This window comes from Archocentrus centrarchus, chromosome 3 (assembly GCF_007364275.1).
Source record: "Archocentrus centrarchus isolate MPI-CPG fArcCen1 chromosome 3, fArcCen1, whole genome shotgun sequence".
NCBI lineage: Eukaryota > Metazoa > Chordata > Actinopteri > Cichliformes > Cichlidae > Archocentrus > Archocentrus centrarchus.
Window position 1 is genome coordinate 12,197,039 of NC_044348.1, and position 19,483 is coordinate 12,216,521.

The 19,483-nt window shown below is 37.8% G+C and overlaps 1 protein-coding gene across 1 annotated transcript in view; it reads right to left on the reverse strand.

Annotated features, from left to right (window-relative positions):
* gpc6a (glypican 6a) overlaps window positions 1-19,483 on the reverse strand; it is a 145,635-nt gene that overhangs the window by 98,774 nt on the left and 27,378 nt on the right. Inside the window, 1 exon segment of the mRNA XM_030725049.1 lies at window positions 16,333-16,491. Within this exon segment, the coding sequence (XP_030580909.1) occupies window positions 16,333-16,491 (159 nt within the window).

The following is a 19,483-nucleotide window of genomic DNA, read 5'->3' on the forward strand; positions in this document are numbered from 1 at the left end:
TTCACTGCCTGCTGATTTGCCTTCTGGCCCTGTTGATGCTTGAAGAATGTTCTAACACTGACAAAAGTTAAAAAAAAAAGAAAAAAAAAAGATTTAAATGGATAAAAGACAGCACTATGTACTGTATGACAAACCCTAGATACTGAAAGGTACAAATGACAGGATCAAGAAAAAGTTTGTTAAAGTGTGTAACAGAGCCCCATAAATCAGTGTTTGTGTGTTTCTGAAAGCCCGATGGCCAAAGACCTACGCTTGCATTAAAACCAAAAGTTAAATATTTTGGGGCTGACTGACACACCTGCAGAGTTGTTTGTTTAAGATCTCACTCTTATTTTTTTTTTTCTGTTGAATACTTAGCAGAATCCCTGTTCACCTGACATCCCAGAGCTCAGAGCAAGCTGTCAGCACCAAAAGATAAAAATGGTTGTTGTTTTGAAAAAAAAAAAGGAAGTGGAATGGAATTAGTGTTACTTTATTCTGGTAAACACTGTTCTGGGATGGAGAGTGCCAAAAACACATTGCTCCAGAGCCCAGGTTTCAGTGTTCCCAGTGGGGAACAGACAGAACTGGGAAGAGAGCCTTAGATGGAGTGTTATTAGAAAGGTCTGACTCGGAGCCATCTCTGCTGACCATTTTCTCCCTGCTCCCGATCTGCCTGAAAACTCTAGGTGAGACTCGAGAGAGCTGATGAGGTCTGACAAGTTGTCTAAAGACTGCATGTTTGGGGGTGTGGAGTTATTACCTGACGTACGTATCTGCTTCTAATCTCTGCTTGAGGCTAACACCTCAAGGTTACATAACACACACTGATCTCACAAGTAACTGTGAGCATTTGGGCTGCAGTGAACACAGCATAGTATCACTCTTATCATCATATCGTGCATCGTTTTTTATATTTTTTAAACTGTTAGCAACACACTGTTACTCAAAAATGCAACTAATATGATCCAAAAAGTATTAATTTATTTTGATGCTAGCTGAGGCACCTTTTATAAGCTGGTGGCATCTCCACTAAAAAGTTAATCAGTTAATGCACTGATTGCTCAAGATACTGCAGTACTTATTTTTCCTAATAATGAATCTAATACTGTGAATAACTACAATATAAATATGAAAAAAAAGTAATATTACCTAACATGCAGCATTGCCAAGGCAAAATGCATTTGACTGCATTGGATCTTAAAGTATAAACCATTATTCTGGGAACACTGTTGTATTTAATCCTTAAAACACAAAGCAGTTATTAACTTAACTGCTTTCAGACTCGGCTCTGTATTGAAACTTGGTTAGCGAAGCCAGTTCTTTTATTGTTATTTTAAAATCCCACCTTTGCTGAGGGCATCTCTTTATCTTCCAGGATCTTGACACAGAGTTCAGTGTTGAGAGGCATGGGATAAGTCAATAAAGAAGGCTCTAAAAATCCTTAATTCTTTTCATGGGTGATATTCATACAATTTGAATAGCAAGGAGCAAATTGGCTGCACACACCATTACATTACTGTGACCCTGTGGATAAGCAGCTTTGTCTCAACCTGGCTGTTGGAGTGCCTCTCCCCATGAAAGCTTCCATGCAGAGCTTTGTCAGACTAATCCATCCTCCAGAGTGTTTCCTGCGCCTGACTGAGAACACTGAGGGTTTCAGAGAGGAAAAAAGGGAATATAATTTTAAAATGAAGGTTAACTTTTGACTAGGCAAGATCAGGAACTACACTGGCTGTGTCATCTTACAGTGACACAGCCAGTGATGTTAGTCAATCTATTATGAGAAAATTACACTTGCAATATGCAGTACGCTCAACATTTGTATGTATGATATGAGTGACTGCAAATCTTTTAATGCCTTAAGGGCAATCATGTGCAAGAGTGAGTTTTGTGATCTGAGAATGAGGCAACATCAGAAGAACTGCACAAATATTTCAGAGAAAACACACAACACCATGTTCACGCACGGGATTTGGAAAATTTGCTGGAATATATTTGCTGTGTAATACATGGTGCGGTGCTATACAGCCAAGATAGAACCTGAATTTCCTAAAAAAAAATTTAAAGTCTAAATTATTGTTTTGATTTGTTTTTAAACTAGGAAATATTTCTTTATTATTTCTCAGTTGTACCTTTGTTGTACTCGGATTGAAATGAGCCAAGAGACTAGTAATTTCTCATTTTATCAACTAAATGGGACCTAAAGCATTAACTTTCAATAAAACAACTGCAAAAAAATAAGCACTTCAGGCAAACGGGCAAAAACATTAAATCCCAAACAGGTCAGGGTTTGCCATCCAATAACAGAAAGTTCTCAATCTTCTTATTTATTAATTTAATAACTTTGTTATTTATTAAATGCAACACTCATGATGCTACAAATGACTTGTGAACTACATTTAAAAGACCTTGAAGCGAGCGTTTTGGTGGCCATAACTCTTTTCTCTTTTTGAAACTGGGCATAATGGGGGAGCAGTAACTCTAATGTTACACCACCAAATCTAACATTATAGACAAATTATAATCTAACATTATAGACAAATATCACCAAAAAGTATATAAAGATGTGAAAATGGTTCAATCAGCAGTGCAGGAAAAAAAAAAAAAGTTTTCTTTTTTTAGCTCTCCTGATGTCAACTCTCTCTTGCTGCAATCTATGCACATGGCATGACATGCCAATTACTCACTGTCACATCGCAAGTGAATGCTGAACTAAAATGATACCAACCTCAGAGTCACCGTATTCAGTAGAATTTAAATGACATGTGGAAATCAAACGGAGGTGAAACCGCAGGAATCTATGAGGGAAGCATATCAGCAACTTTGCAAAGGGGGGGTGATGGTGGTGGTGGTGGTGGTGGGGGGTAACATTTTTCATCTGTTGCAGCAGACGGCATGATCTCAGCTTCAGTCTGAGCAAACTCAATATGCAGAGGATAGGATTTTTTTGTAAGTGAGTTTTCACAGTGTATGTGTTTCAATATCTGACACAAAGTTTAAATTTAATAAATTTATTGAATAGAAGGCTCACATTGCATCAGACCCATGTATTTCCTCCTCTTTTCGCTACAGCAGCTTGTGGAAAGGCATACCTCTCACAGCCTCTCCTTGAAGCTCACCAGTGGGACAGACTTAACAGTGTCCAGACCATACAGAGCCATCCATCCTGAAGTGCAAAAGTGACACTGGGCTGCAGCCTGTGCCAGATGATGGAGGCTGCCACCAACTCCCAGCTAAAGCACTACTGGACAGACCCCATTCACTCAGTCCTCGGAGATTTACCGTCTCCCTGACATTCACTTAGGATAACGCAGGGACACCAAAACAGAGGTTATTTATTTATGAATATTTCCAGGAACTGTGTGCCCTCATGGTTTTAGATTTCATTAGAAACTAACATGTGACAGTAACAGAGGTTTCAACTTTAGGGGTTAAATCAATGCATGCCCTGTCCTCACCAGTGTTCTGCCCTGTGTAATTTAGTGTCATCTCCTGTGTAATGAAGGTCTTGTACCATCCAATGGTTACCAAGTTGTGGAGTGTCCTTTGTGTCCCATGCATTTGTTTTATGTCCTGTGTAGTGTGTCCTCTAATAGGAGATGTAGAGGTTACAGTAGAGTCATGATGTCATTGTTTTGCCCATTTTACCCTATTAAAGTTTTTTGGAGCAGTTTTTATGTTAATCTGGGATGTGTGATGCTGTTATGTTGTATCAGTAAAGCCCTCTGAGGCAAATGTCTAAAGAATTTTTTGTACACAGATGACATTCCTGTCAATGTTTCAGTGCTCTTTAGGCAGTAATAAAATACCAAGACAAGATAATACAAGGTAATAAAATAGCAAAGACAGAAAGAGGCATTCTGGTAGCAACATTAATCTAAATTCTTGTAAGAAAAGAGTTGTTATACACAATGTGTTTTGGTAAGTGACAAACCCTAGGTTTATATCCCCTCACAGTATAGCAACTTAAGACAAGTTTTTATTGATTTATTTTTTACTATTTAGAATAGTAAGTAAGCAAGTAAAAATTATGTATATAGCACCTTTCTAGATAAGGATCATAAAGTGCTTCACAACAACAATCAACAAATAAAAACACAAATATTAAAACTCAACAATGATACTAATCACAACAATATATACTCATCGGCCACTGTTCAACTGCTCGCTAAGGCAAATATCTAATTAGCCAATCACATTACAGTATCTCAATGCATTTAGGCATGTACTGTATGTAAACTTGGTCAAGATGACTTGCTGAAGTTCAAACCAAGCAGGCAAATGGGGCTTTAAGTGACTGAACATGGTGTAGTTTTTGGTGCCCCGATGGGCTGGTCTCAGTATTTCAGAACTACTGATCTACTGGGATTTTCCTGCACAACCTCTAGGGTTTAGAGAGAATGGTTCAAAAAAGAGAAACTAACCAGTGAGCGACAGTTCCCTGCCTTGTTGATGTCAGAGGTCAGAAAAGAATTGTCAGACTGCTTCAAGCTGCCAGGAAGGCAACAGCAAACTAAGGCTACAATTCACCAAAATTGGACAATAGAAGATTGGAAAAATAGTGCCTTGATTTCTCCTGCAACATTTGGATGGTAGGGTCAGAATTTGTATCAGCAGTTCAGGTTGGTGGTGGTGGTCTAATGATACACTTTGGGCCCGTTAGTACCAACCGAGCATCATTTAAACATCACAGTCTGCCTGAGTGTTGTTGCTGACTGTGTTCATCCTTTATGACCACAGTGCACCAGCTTCTGATAGTGCATTATCCTGCTGGAACAAGCTATGTCACAAAACTCAAATCATCTCAAACTGGTATCTTGAACACAAAAATGAGTTCACTTCAATGGCTTCCACAGTCACAGGCTCTGAATCCTACAGAGCACCTTTGGGATGTGGTGGAATGGGAGATTCTCATTATGATGTCCATAACTGTGTGATGCTATCATGTCAATATGGATCAAAATGTCTGAGGAATGTTTCCAGAATGCTGTTTAATGTCATGCAGAATTAAAGCAGCTCTGAAGGCAACCTGGTACTAGGAAGGTGTGCCTAATAAAGTGTCCAGGGAGTGTATATTAACATATCTAAATTCTGTTTAATTAGTGGTAAAAAAAAAAGGAATTAGTGGTATCTATAACTGAATTAAAGATATTTGTAAAACAATTAGTCAAAATGTACTTTTACAATGTAAAAAAAAAAAAAAATTCTAAATGAAAACTAAATAAACTATCTTACACTTTATTTTACTTTTGTTCCCCAAAGAGAGTGATAAGTAAGAACTTTGGACTTTCAGCCTTCTTGGTCATGTCGTCTGTAAAAAAAATTACATATTGAATATAATTAGTCCATTATCATTGCATTACAAATTGATTTTATTTTTAAAAAAATAAATGTGAGAAGTACTATCATATATCAATAGAAATGTGAATGTATGCACATTTTTCGGTAAGCGTATGTGGTGAATTCACACAGTTTATCTCTGCTAAATTTAGTTAGCAGTTAGCCATGGCGGAGAAACAAACTCAACGAAACTGTCTAAACAGGGCAAAATCTTTCCAGAATTCTGTATTGTGTATGTGAAGTATGTGAAGTATAACCCTCTCATTAAATTTATTCATAGATTCAATTAATAATGCTGGCTATTATATTATGCACAAAGAATAATGGGAATTACAAATCAGTCCACAAACTCAAGTATTCAGTTTGCAACAATGGACCGTGTGTGTGTGTGGTGTAATTACATGTGTTCAAGTTATCATTTAAAACTGCAGAAGCAAAACAGACGTAACCCATTAAACCGTGGATATTAAGGATGAGCTTTAAAAGTTTTAGCTAAACTCTGTGTTTACCTGCTTTCAGAAATTATGATGTGAGCAATGACAAAACTGGTGATTAGAATTCTAGTTCATAACTTCAGAGCTGAAGTGGGGCAATAGCATAATGAGGACCTTTGAGATCCTGTTTTGATGTAACTATTTGATGTCAGCAATGAACGGTGGGCATTTTCAAAATTTCACTTGCTAAGTACTTCAATGAATGTCATACATAAATAATAAATGTAAAAGAATCTAAGTTTGTGATGTCTGGGGAAAATTACCAGGGGTTTTATACATCAATAAATGGTATATGAACAGATACACTGTAGGATACAATGGCTTTAAATTCAAGTCAGAACATGCATTACGCTGTGGTTTTTTTCCCCTGTAGCCAAGAGGAACCATGCACAGAAAATGTATGAAAAATGCTTTGCTGTTAACATTGTGCATTAAATCCATACAGATTAAAAGTTTAACTTGATGTCTTAAAAAAAGTATTATTTATTCCTGTACTAATAAGGGGTCTCTGCTTGAAGCTCCAATCAAAAGTGAAAGTTTGTTGAGTTTGTTGACTTAGATTAAGAAAGAAACATCTGACTCACCAGCTACATGTAAAAAGAGGTTAATTGAATCTATTCTAGTTTTAGCTTAATGAGGACAGAATGCACAATAGTTAAAGCAAAGACTTTACTGTGGGACTTTACTGTTAAGACAATCAGTTACTGTATGTTGGTTCACAGACCTCCATCTTTCACTCTGATTCTGAAGTGCAGTGACTCCTCTTCCCCTGGTTTCCCAGCAGAGATTTGTTTAAAAGAGACCACAATATCATGTACAAGGCTACTATGCTGCATGCTATTAGCTCCCACTTACTCCTCTTTCATCCCTAAAAAAAAGACCTAGGTGCTTATTCCTCAAATTCTTTGACACATTGTGTGATGCACAAACAACTCCAGTGCACTAAACATATCATGCAAAAAAACAGCAAAATTGAAGTCAAGGAGCCAAGAAAAACCCACAGAGGTTCAGCCCGTCCAAAATGATGGATTTTTGTATTTGATATTAAACCAATAAAATCATTTATTTTATGTCCTAATCAGTTCACCTATAAATAAAATAAAGAGAACCTAAATCTGTGAAATGCAATAACTCCGGTGGTGCTTTCTCCCCATCTGTCAGCTTACACAGTCCAGTAGGAGCCCGTGAATTTGTAAAGATGACAGATTAGAGAGAATAGGGTGCTGTGTTCAAGTCAGGCCTGGTTTAAGTCGTGTGTGAATAAGTGATTGTTGAAGAGAATGAGGGACACAACACCTCTCAGCGTTGAGCAGAGAAGCTCTACTGAGGCAGGATCAAAGAACTCAGTCAACCAGCGCACTGCTCAATGCAGACTGTAGTCAACCAACCACGCGCTCTAATCTCTTGCCGAGGTCTTGCGAGAGAAAATAAAAGTAACAACCAAACTGAATCTAATGAGCATCTACCATACAACGGGAGCAAATGGCAAACAGAAAGGTAGAGACAGATGTCTCAAATTTCTCTCCAATTCTGCCTTTTAACTTCTAACAGACCCACCAATGCTCAATTACACTTTGAAAAAGGTGAACAAGAAATCTGAGTTAATGCAATCTTGCGACCATAAAGCAGTGACATGCTCTATAATTTTACTAAATGAAAGCTGAAATATTATAGCTTGAAGCAAAGAATAGGAACAAAATGACAGATTAAATTCTTATGAAGTGAGGAACTTTTGCTGTACCTTACAGCTACTGATATGAAAATTTGAGGTTAAATTTGTATCACACTATTAACCCTTGTAAGTGTGAGTCATAGCGATAGCTGAAACCTCCTAAACCTCACAAAGAATGTAAATAGATTTTCTATGTGTGTCAGTTAGAATCCTTATTTATATTGTCACTTGATTGCCAAGACTTTGCATAAATAAATAAATACTGTGATGGCCTCGGGTCAGAGCTAGGTTAAAGTTAAAACTATGGCGATAGGGTTTGGGTAAAGAATCGTATAATTTTTAATAAAAATGATTTTTGTGAATGGGGGTTATTTTGCAGGTGTCAGGTGTCTCAACTTGACACCTAAAAAATAACCAAAGCACATTAACAAATACACACTGATTTAAATCAGCTACATTTGCTGGTAAGTCACACCACGCTACCACACATTCAATCCATTTTTGAACTCTCTTTTTTTGGCAGAGCAAAAATTTCTTTACAAAAAAACCAGAAACATTATCAATTGCACAAGTGTATCCGCAGTGTTACTAAATTACACACAACTAATGTACAGAAATAAAACATGGGCATTGCTTTAGAGGTCACGTCTCTGAAATGGCGCTCTTAATGTAGAAATATGCCCCTGCCTTCAAATGATTTTGCTGAAAATTTAAAGCAGTCTAATATCAGTTCCATAACCTGTTAAACTTTTTTACAAAAGAAGAGATTTGAAAACCAAACCAAATCCGTCCGTTTCTGAACTCTTTCACTCTTTCCATTTTTACATGAACCTCTTTTGGCAAAGTTTCACATAAAATGCATTATCTGCAGACAGCGATGCGCATCTCTCAAATAAACTGTTTTACATCAGTGTCACATTGACGACTGATGTGGAAATCCAGGTTCACTCATACAGGAAAAACACTGATAATTCTATTTACCTTTTTTAAAAGTTGTTCCAAATATTTTTATTTAGCGTTACAAATCTTGTCTTGCCCCACCCTCGTTTGTCAGTGTCCCCACTTTTTAAGTTCTTTTTAAATGAGGACATTTAACTTGTTTTAAAACGAGCTAAGCTGTTAGTTTGTTAAAGACTACTTCTGACTGGCTAAGGGAAGTCCCAAATCTAGCATCAAAACTGTATTTCCCAATGATCAACAATACAGTACATACGTGCATTCGTTAGTTTGATTTGTTTTATAACACAATTCTGTATTTCCAAAAAGTAGGCTTCATCAAAAATGACAGCTTCAGTGGCTACAAACCAGTCTGTGGTTTCAATCTCAAATCAGTTGACTGAACATGAGGCACCTTTCATCATGGTTCATCCACAGCAATTAATCTTTAACAGATGCGATGCAGCTCTCTCCCGCTCTGCCTCTTTCATGCACCAAGTCTGTTTTTCTGCATCTCAGTGTCGCTCCAGCTTTCACTCTCACACATAAATACTGCAAATATTTATCACATTTCTTGTCCTTAATTCAAGTTACCTTAGAGCACCTACTGGGCCAAACAGAGAGCACTAATACTTTCAGAGAATTATAAAAGTCAATTCTTCGGTGGAGAAAAATGGAGAATTGCAGCATGCACTGCAAAATTGGTTGTGAGGCTCTCTTTTACAGCCTCTTCTCTGTCTTGGGCTGGAATATTACTGGACTCCAAGTCTCTGGGAGAATATATGGCATACTGAGAGATGGGGTAAAAGGGTCCTCAGCCAGATTATTGGACATGCAGAATACCCAAGCCTAAATTCCAGAGTGCAACAGTCATTTATGGCTGCAGGATTGCTCAATAATGCATCAAAACCCACAGGCCTCCAGGGGAAGCAGTCAGTAATCAAAAAGTAAGTTAAGGTTTTCATAATAGGGCCCTATAAATAACTGAGGACAGAAATGAGGGCATGTAAAATTGATGAGGGATGATTCAAAGCCCATGAGGTGGATGGAGCTTAACACAAGGAGAAGGGATGTGATGTTGAGTGGCCCGGTGATACGGGCATATGTAGAAGGTGGAATTGCACATTTGATTTGTGTCCCCAGTGTTACCATATAAATGTACAGATATACACTGTGGACATTGCTCTAGAGGCAATGTCTCTGAAATGGTGCTATTAATGTAGAAATACACCCCTGCCTTCAAACTATTTTACTGAACATTTAAAACAGCCTGGCAACAATTTTATAACCTGTGGCTGCCTGTTAAGACTTTACAGAAGAAGAGCTACATCTTTTTTATGCCCCACGTTTATATTATTTAATCAAAACTGTGGCTCAAAAATCTCATACATGTTCTCATAAAAAGCTACAATACGGCAAAACCGTGAATTACAAGTTTGTTAAATGTGTGAATTGATTTTTGTGTTCTGTGCATTTGATGTACGGGTATGATTAAAAGAAAATAGTAGTACGACAGTCTGACATCTTGGTCATTGCCACTTAGTTCAAAGAAGACATTAAAGTGAATGTTTTATCTTAGTTCATATGCAAAGGTACAGAGAGCACTAATCAGACAACTGATATAATCTGTCGTACAGCAGCAGTGGCAGTTTATATGACCCACTGATAGTGGTGTTTGTCATTTTAACTGGTTAAGCTGCAGTTTTACTGTCAATAATTTATACACATAGGTTGCACCCTTTGTCTAAATTCTCCACTCTCCATTGAAAGCAATCTCTATCAGGTCTTCAGTCTATGTCTAAAAATTATACAAATAAACTTATTTTGCCAGTTAAAACAATAAAAACAGAATTTCTACTGCACTGTTGTTCCAAGGACACGCAGGTATTGTCCTCACTTGACTGCCAACCTGTCAGATGGCTCATTTAACACTTGGCAGTAACAAATTTGACAGAAACTACCTTTGATGGTTTTGGCCAGTAAAACATTGATTTCTCTTATTCCAGCTATACTCACTACAGTTTGTATCACAAAAGGCAAAAAAGGAGATTTTAGACCCGTAGTCAGCCAAGGATGACAGAAATGCCCTAATTCAAGATTCATTAGTGTCTATATTTTGTACTGAAGGACCGGCACGCAGAACATGCAGAAGACTGACAGAATTTTGGTTTATAGAATAGAATAATAGAAAGCTAAATTAAGCAACCATTTCATTTTTTTTAAAGATTTATATTCAAGGATTTTTATACAGACAAAGGGGGAGTGTACACAATAGCTTTTCTTTTTCTCCAGAAGCCAGCATAGTTTTTCAGTTGTTCACAATTGGATCACCTCATATTTATACAATGCTGAAAACACCCGGCACTCGAGGCAGTGAGCTTCTAATTTGCAATAAGCATCGCATATTTGACTGCCCCCCCCCAAAAGTAGAGACGTTCATCTCTGGGTAAAACACTGTTTGTCACAGTCCCTTCTTTACACAGCCATCCATTTACAGAGGATGGCTGGACAAATAACACACCAAGCAACTGCCACATCTTATTTGTACAAGTGCGAACAACAACGGAGGAGGTTAATCCTGCTGGTCTCTGAGTATCCATGTCTGTACCAGATGATATCTAGAGACTTAAAAAAAAATTATTATATATATATATATATATATATATATATATATATATATATATATATATATATATATATATATATATATATATGTGTGTGTGTGTGTGTGTGTGTGTGTGATTTTGGCTCTGCACACCACCACAATTACTTTTAAATGAAACAAGTTGTGTCTGATGTGCAGGCTTTCAGATTTTATTTTAGTATTTTATTTCATTCACAGCCTTGGAGTTTTTATACATAGATCCCTATTTTCAAAGGTAATGTAAAGTAAAGTAATTGGACAAACTAACATGATTTCAAAAACACAAGAAGTGTTTTTAATACCTGGATGAAAATCCTTTGTAGTGAACGACTGCCTGAAGTTTAGAACCCATGCACATCAAATGCTGCATTTCCTCCCGTGAGATGCTCTGCCAGGCCTTTACTGCAGCCACCTTCAGTTGCTGCTTGTTTGTGGGTCTCTCTCTGCTTTCAGTTTTGTCTTCAGGAACTGAATAGCGTGCTCTGTTGAGTTGAGATCATGTGACTGACTTGGCCATTGAAGAATAATCTCATTACTTTAGCTTGAGAAACTCTAGTGTTGTTTTTGCAGTTTGCTTTGGGTCATTATCTACTTGCACTGAGGAGTGCTGTCTGATCAGTTTTGTCTGAATCTGAGCAGAGAGTACGGCCCTGCACACTTCAGTATTTATCCCGCTACTTCCATCAGCAGTCACATAATGGATAAACACTAGTGACCTGGTTCCCCTGGCAGGCATACATGCCCATGCCATCACATTGCCTCCACCATTGACAGATAATGTTGTATGCTTCGGATCATGAGCTATTTCTCTGCTTCTTCATACTTTTCTCTTTGCATCACTCTGGTACAAGTTCATCTTGGTTTCTTCTGTTTTTTTCTTTTTTTTTTCTTGCCCAGGACTGTGCAGGCTCTATTAGATATTTTCTGACAAAGTCTAATCTTTCTTTCCTGTTCTTGTGTGTAACCAGTCATTTGCACCTTATTTACATTCATGGAACACCTACCTCCTCAAGAGTGTTCTTGACTTGACGAGTTGTGAAGGGTTTTTTCTTAATCAAAGAAATAATTCTGTGATCATCCACTTTGGTTGTCTTTTGTGGTCTGTCAGGCCTTTTGAATAAACTCCAAAAACTTCTATCTGCTTATTTTGTGCTTAATTTGTACCGGCCATGACCTTATCAGTCAACTGCCCAATTACTTTCTATCGAGATCTATCTAGCTCTACTGAAGAGGACTGAACTTAAACTGAGTAACTTTTTCAGCATTTGAAACAGCTCAGCAAACACACAAACTGTTTCTGTACAGCTTGGTACACAATCTGTCTCCTACCTTAAGGTACAGAGGCTCTATTTTCCAGTGAGGGAAAAAAATACATTGATATGTAATAACTTTACTCTCAGAAATGGAGAAAGATGTATAGCAAGAGAGGACAGCAGAGGAAGATTGCAGATTACTTTCAAAGGTAAGGACTGTTCTGCAAGTAACATTTAATAAACTGGAAATGTATAGCTTACATCTCCACATTAGTGTTGGATTTTTTTTTAAATCAGGCAATTGCCCTGTACATGCTAAAGTTATCTGGTTATATGGGTGGCACTTTCAAAGATGTTTTTGAGTGAGAAAACATTATTATATGTCCTGATTATTTGTCTTTAAGGGACCCTGTGCATACACAATGTTTGATTTATTATTTCATGTTAAGTTAAATAGAATTCCCATCAGCACGTAACCAATGATTATCATTACATTAGTTATGGTAGTGTTGAAAGCTGAATGGTATTAATAAAGCAAACTTTAATTCATTTTCACAGAAATCATTTTATTAGTAAAGGACAACTAAACTGAAATGACATCTGGTCAAGATGTAAAAGTAAGCAAATGTTTTGCTTTTGTTTCCCTTCATAGGTCTTATGGTGTGATCAGAGCATGCATACAGAGGCACTACATCTCGTATTTGCTCATTAATGAATCTTTTGTGAACTATGATTTGAAGAGTTAGACCACCATTCAGCCTGTATACAGTGGCTATGTATATACTGTTTTTTTTTCTGAGTGGTGTAATATAAAATAACCATAACACCTATGTTTGATTCATGATTATAATATTTGAATTTAGCAAAAACAGACATGGTTTTCTGGTCCTCGGTTTTCAATTGTAGGGATTATTACTAATAATTTAATAGAATCCTATAGTTTGCAAAATGTAAACTATATGATTCTATCATATACAAACTATATGATTTGCGCCACCACATTTCCTCACATTACTTTAAGTTTGATTTAATAAGTTATTAACATGGAATTAGACAGAAGCGGGCAGCTTTGCTGGGAACATGAGGTAAGATTAGTTCCAGTATTATAATATAGTAATCTTCGTCTTCTTCTTTCAGCTGCTCCCTTTAGGTGTCGCCACAGTGGATCATTTGCCTCCATCTCATCCCAGCCCTAGCATTCTCTTCTGTCACAGCAACCCTCTGTATGTCCTCCTTCCCTACAACTACATCCATGAATCTTCTCTGTGGTCTTCCTCTTTTCCTCCTGCCTGGCAACTCCATGTTCAGCATCTTTTGTACAATATTTCCACTGTCCCGCTGCACATCTCAGCCTTGCCTCTCTAACTTTGTCTCCAAACTGCTCAGCCTGACCTGTCCCTCTGATGTACTCATTTCTAATCTTGTCCATTCTGGTCACTCCCAATGAAAATCTTAACATCTTCAACTCTGCCACTTCCTGCTCGCCCTCCTGTCTTTTTGTCAGTACCACCGTCTCCAAACCATACTTCATAACAAGTCTCTCTACCATCTTGTTAATGTTCCCTTTCATTTTTGCTGCCATCCTTCTGTCACAAATCACCCCTGGCCCTCATTTCTACCCACTCCACCCTGCCTGCACTCTCTTCTTCACCTCTCCCGTCTGTTGCTTTAGATGGTTGAACCCAGGCATTTAAACTCATCTACCCTCACTTCCTCTACTCCTTGCAGCTTCACTGTGACACCTGTCTCCCTCTCATTCACCCACATGTATTCTGTCTTGTTTTTACTGATTTTCATTCCTCTTCTCTCCAGACATACCTCCACCTCTCCAGACTCTCTTCCACCTGCTCCCTACTCTCACTACAGATCACAGTGTCATCTGCAAACATCATAGTCCACAGATACTCCTGCCTGACCTCGTCTGTTAGCCTGTCCATTATCTTAGAGCTGATCCCTGATGTAACCCCACCACATCACCATCATCACTCCTACTGCACACCTCACCACTGTCTTGCTGTCCTCACACATGTCCTACACCAACCTCAAATACTTCTCTGCCACTACTGACTTCCTCATGCAGTACCACAGTTGCTCTCTTGGTACCCTATTATACACTTTCCCTAAATCCACAAAGACACAGTGCAACTCCTTCTGGCTTTCTCTATACTTTTCCATCAACACTCTCAAAGCAAACATTGCATCTCTACCAGTACACTTTTTCTTCATTCCTCAGGCATTCTCTCACTCTCCAGGATTGTGTTAAGCAATCTGGTCAAAAGGTTCACTGCCCTCTCTCCTAGACATTTCCATACCTCCACAGGTATGGAATCTGGACCAACTACCTTTCCACTCTTTAGCCTCCCTATAGCTGCCCTCACGTCTCCGTACTAATCCTCTGCACTTCCACAGTCTCCCATCTTTTTCTGATTGTACGTTCTGTATAAGATGTAGTGCACCTGTATGCACCTTCCTCTACTCTTATGTTACTCTATGATGCTCCCTATTCTTAAAGTACATCTTCAGCAGAGCCATTCCTATTCTTTGCAAAGGCTACTACCAACACTTCCTCATCACCTCTGTTCCCTTCACCTGCATGGCCATTAAAGTCTGCGCAGTCACAAATCTCTCCCCTCCGGGGACACTTTCTATCACTTCATCCAGCATGCTTCAGAATTCCTCTTTCTCTCCTGACTTAAAATCGCTGGGTACCTGCACTGACAATATGATGATAATACTATCTTAATATGTTAAAGCATCAACCAATATTACCTTATAAGTATGTGGTTGCTAGTTTAAAATTAGTATATAAAAAATTTAAATACACATACATTACCATTTTATTGCTCATAGGTTATCATTGTTACCAAAATACTACTATACTATTGCTAATTAGTTTCAGCTATACTCAGCTCAGCTATACTCAGCTATAATTATTGTTGATACAAGGTATTATTTGGGTAGTAGTTTGGTAATAAAGAGGTAATAACTTGCTCTTTCCATATTGTTACCTTCTTGCTATCTGACTATTGTCACGTTATTACTGAGTAGTAATAGAAAGTGCTACCATTATTTGCTGTCTTTGAAAGCAAATTGGGTTGTTTACAGTGTTGTTTTACAGTTTACAGTGATGTTGTACTGGTGTAGGGCAGACTGTGGTATCCACAGTCACTGTTATGCTCTATATTTATCAGATTTAACTACAATATTCTGTGCATTGAAGGATGTGTTTCAGTATGGCTGGTGACTTAGGTAGGAGTCAATTTGAACTTAGGTGATGATATTTTTTGGTAACACTTGCCAAATTCCACTTTTATACTAGCTTTTTATAGTGATTAGCAGTTGGAAATCTGCCTTGATGGATAGTGTAACATCTGTTTAGATATTGTAGAATGTCGCTGGCTCAATCCACAGAGAGCCGTAAACCTCAAAACCAGCAGTAGAAAAGGCCTGCTGATCACAGCCTGTTCAAAAACAAAACAAATCTACTGGAGCTCATAAAATAAATTATAATGGGACTTATTTCAAAATGAGTCATTTCCCCACATTGTACTGCTGCACCAGGCTTAGGCTTCTCCCACCTGCCAAATCCTAGTTTAACCCCTCGTTATAGAGACAGGTTCATTAGAATGAAAATATTTTCTAAAGCCACATTAGTGTCATCTTTTACTGTCAAAATGTCAGTAAATTCACGGTGTGCGTGAGTAAAGAAGAACAAAAATGATAGCTAGCTAGAAAGCCCTGTGGATAAAGAAAATGCAAATAATAAAACACTGTAGTGAAGAAGTCAAATTTAAAAGCAAGGCTCCAGAATAACCATCTTCAAACCCAATCTGCTCATTTCTTATTGATAACAGTCAAAGTAATTATTAATAATGGCATCAGTAGTCTGTAGTTACTAGTTTGACAGGGCTCATCTTAGTATATTCAGCTTAGAGTGGTGGTGTCTGGGATACCAGTTTCACAATCTTTGCATGTTAAATAGATAAAACAATTCAAACTACTGGAACTTACCATCAAACTTTTTATGCCTGGAGACAAATGTCGTTCTCATTTTATGGCTGCTCTCCTCAACCAAGTTCTCAAACTCCAGTTTGCTCTGCTGGTTAAGTTTGTCCTCCATCTCTGACGTGCAGCAGGTGTATCCCTGAGGACAGACACGCAGGTGCTCACCTGAAGAAGACAGAGGTACACAGCAGCATTTTAACACACATCGCCGCCTCAGCATTCAGATGCTTGAAAAGGCTAAACTGAGTCTTTGATCAAAAGTCTCTTGTTATTTTGTCATTCTCATCACTGAGGCAATCAAAGTGGGACAGACTGTAACAAATGGGGCAGGAAAATATTTGTCAGTCATCTGTAATCACGAAACAGAGCGTACCTTTGATACCCCAGCGCCTACACCTCATGCAGAAAATTCCTTATATCACAATGCAAAGCTCTGCAATGGTGACAGCTCAGCTTTTATGAGTGGTACATACATGAAATGAAAGGAACAGCATTAAGAAATGTTTGAGTTTGTAGAAAGTGCTAAGTTAGGTCAAGGCAGTTTTATTTATATAGCCTAATATCACAAATTGCTCTGAAGGGGCTTACCAACGTGCCCTTAGCTATGACATCAGCCAAACGTTTAATTAATGTGATAATCCTGCATGAATGAATTATGATGACGTGAATTCAGCAGAGCAAGCAGTAAATAAACACTGACACTACAATAGAAACACTTGCTCATTTACACAGTCACCACATACTGAATGACATTAAATTCCATTTCAAGGCGTGCTTTCAGACACCTGATGAAGCCAACTCTCCATTCAGTTCTGCTCTTGGTCTTTATCAACACTGGAATTAAATATTTGTCATTCTGGCTGCCAAATGCACCATCATCTTCACCAGCTTGTTACTAACTGTGTGTTTGCTGTTTGGTTCGGAGCAGGAAGGCTACAATGGATTTATCATAAATTTTTTCCCCCCTAAAAACAACTGTGCTGTGAAGATGAGACCAAAAACAATATAAAGCTGCTAGACAGAAAGCTGAGAATATTGTTTAACAGTTTATGGTGATGGACTATGTTGCACTGGTATCCATGGTCACTGTTGGGTTAGCTCCTGGGTAGCAGCAGGGACATTACATGCGCTGAAAAACTCCCACCACATACAGTATATACACAGTTTACATTCAGTGAACTGTTGCTAATGTAACAACACCATTGTAAAGATTTATTCACTCAGATTAATTTTTCTTTGCCTTAATGTCATTTAATATGCTCAGGTAGTAAAATCACCACCATTAAGACTATGCATGCCACCTGATTGCAATTAAATTAACTCAAGGGCAGCAGCAGTTCTTTTTGAAACAATGCCTTGCTTGTTTGCTTACTTTTTCAATTCCAGGCATCACTGGGAGTGGGTTAAGAAATACTTGCTGTAGTCCCTTAAAGAAAATTAAAGATACTATGTGTTTATAATGAGATGTTTTACAGAACCTTAGCCTCTCAACTCTTTCTACATAATTTGGTGTTGAAGCATCAGTTGAAAATGTTTAACAAAGTATGAAGCATTTACAGTTAACAAGTGGTAAAAAGATTAATCTAAGCTGCAGTTACAGTAAGTAAGTGTCTGGAAATCACTTTGAATATCTTTAAACTATTACATCAATCAGAGAAATAGAGAAGTGTAAAGCCAAGCAAAAAAACTTACTGTAAGATTCAAAGAAAGAAATACTAGATCTGCACAAGTGTAAAATTTTCCAGATTTGGAGAATTCACATCAGACTATTTTTGTTTAATTGAAAAAAAATTGCTCAATTATACTCTGCTGGGTTTTGAGAAAGGCAATAATTAGTTAATTATGCCACATATCTAAATCTCTTCTCACTAAAATAAGAAGGGGTTATTTTCATAACTGTGGCTTATTCTTTGTGAATAGAGTAGTTTGTCAAAAGACATCTCGACAGCAATAATGCCCAACACTATCTGGCAGAAACCGGGCTTAAACAAAAGTGCATTTAAACTAATCTCTACCTCAGAGCACAGTGATCACAGGCTAGTGTGAAGGAGTCGGGAGACATAATACAGGAAATGATGATTTCTGACAAATAAAAGAAACATTGTGAGAGTGCTGAAGTGTGACATTGTGAGATTTGGATTGAGGATACTTGCAGACAACACTAACCTAAATCGACCAAGCGTGACTTCATTTTGCAGTAAATAGATGAAATATACAACCAGACCCAAAGTTGCTTCAAAGCTGTTTGACAAAAACTGAAATGAACGTTTAATCCAAGCAGTCTTTAGTGATAATCAGTGAAAGTGGCTATACAGGGACTGAGAGCAGCATGGTGCATACGTACCCACACCAAAAACCTGAAACCAGACCAGTGTTTTTTTTTCTTTACACAGAAACTATTCATAAGGTGTTTGTATTTTCATACCACTACCTACATTTTTCAAACTCTATGGCCAAAAAATGCTCAGACACCCCCCCCCCCCCCCCCCAAAAAAAAGTAAAAAATACTTACTCATAAAGTATTTTATGTAGTATTAGTATTATATTATTTATTTTTGCCTAATTTTGGCAATTTCTTTGGAAAATAACTGCCAGAATGCATATGTCACCTCTTCTGCATATATGCAGTATTATATCTACTGAGCGCATCAAACATAAAAAAAAAGAAGCAGTCACATGAAATATTTTGTTTTCCCCATTCTATCTATTAACATTTGGGAAACATGAAATGGGCATCAATTTAACAGTGGAGGACAGAACAGAGAGATTGTAGGATTTTATTTGAGGAATCCTACAGTGCAGGCACTTGCAGGCACACTGATGCTCTGTATGCATATACAGTAAGCTGCAGATAAAGGAGCTGTGTATGGATAATGAAACAAGGAAGATGCAGTATGTACGTGCTGGCACTCTCAAACGTGCTTAATCCTTAATCAGTCCTTAGAGAGGCACCGAGCTACAGTAATGAGGTGCACCATCAACAGCTCAACACAAACTCATTTCTCCAGAGTAATGCACAAGCCTCCTGGCCACAGAATCCAAACTCTCTACAACACAAAATAAGCTGAAATGTACCAGTGAGTTTCTATTAGGTGATTCTTTAAGGCTCTTTTGTTTCTTTACTAAACAGTAATGTTCTATGTTTTAGCAACAGTCA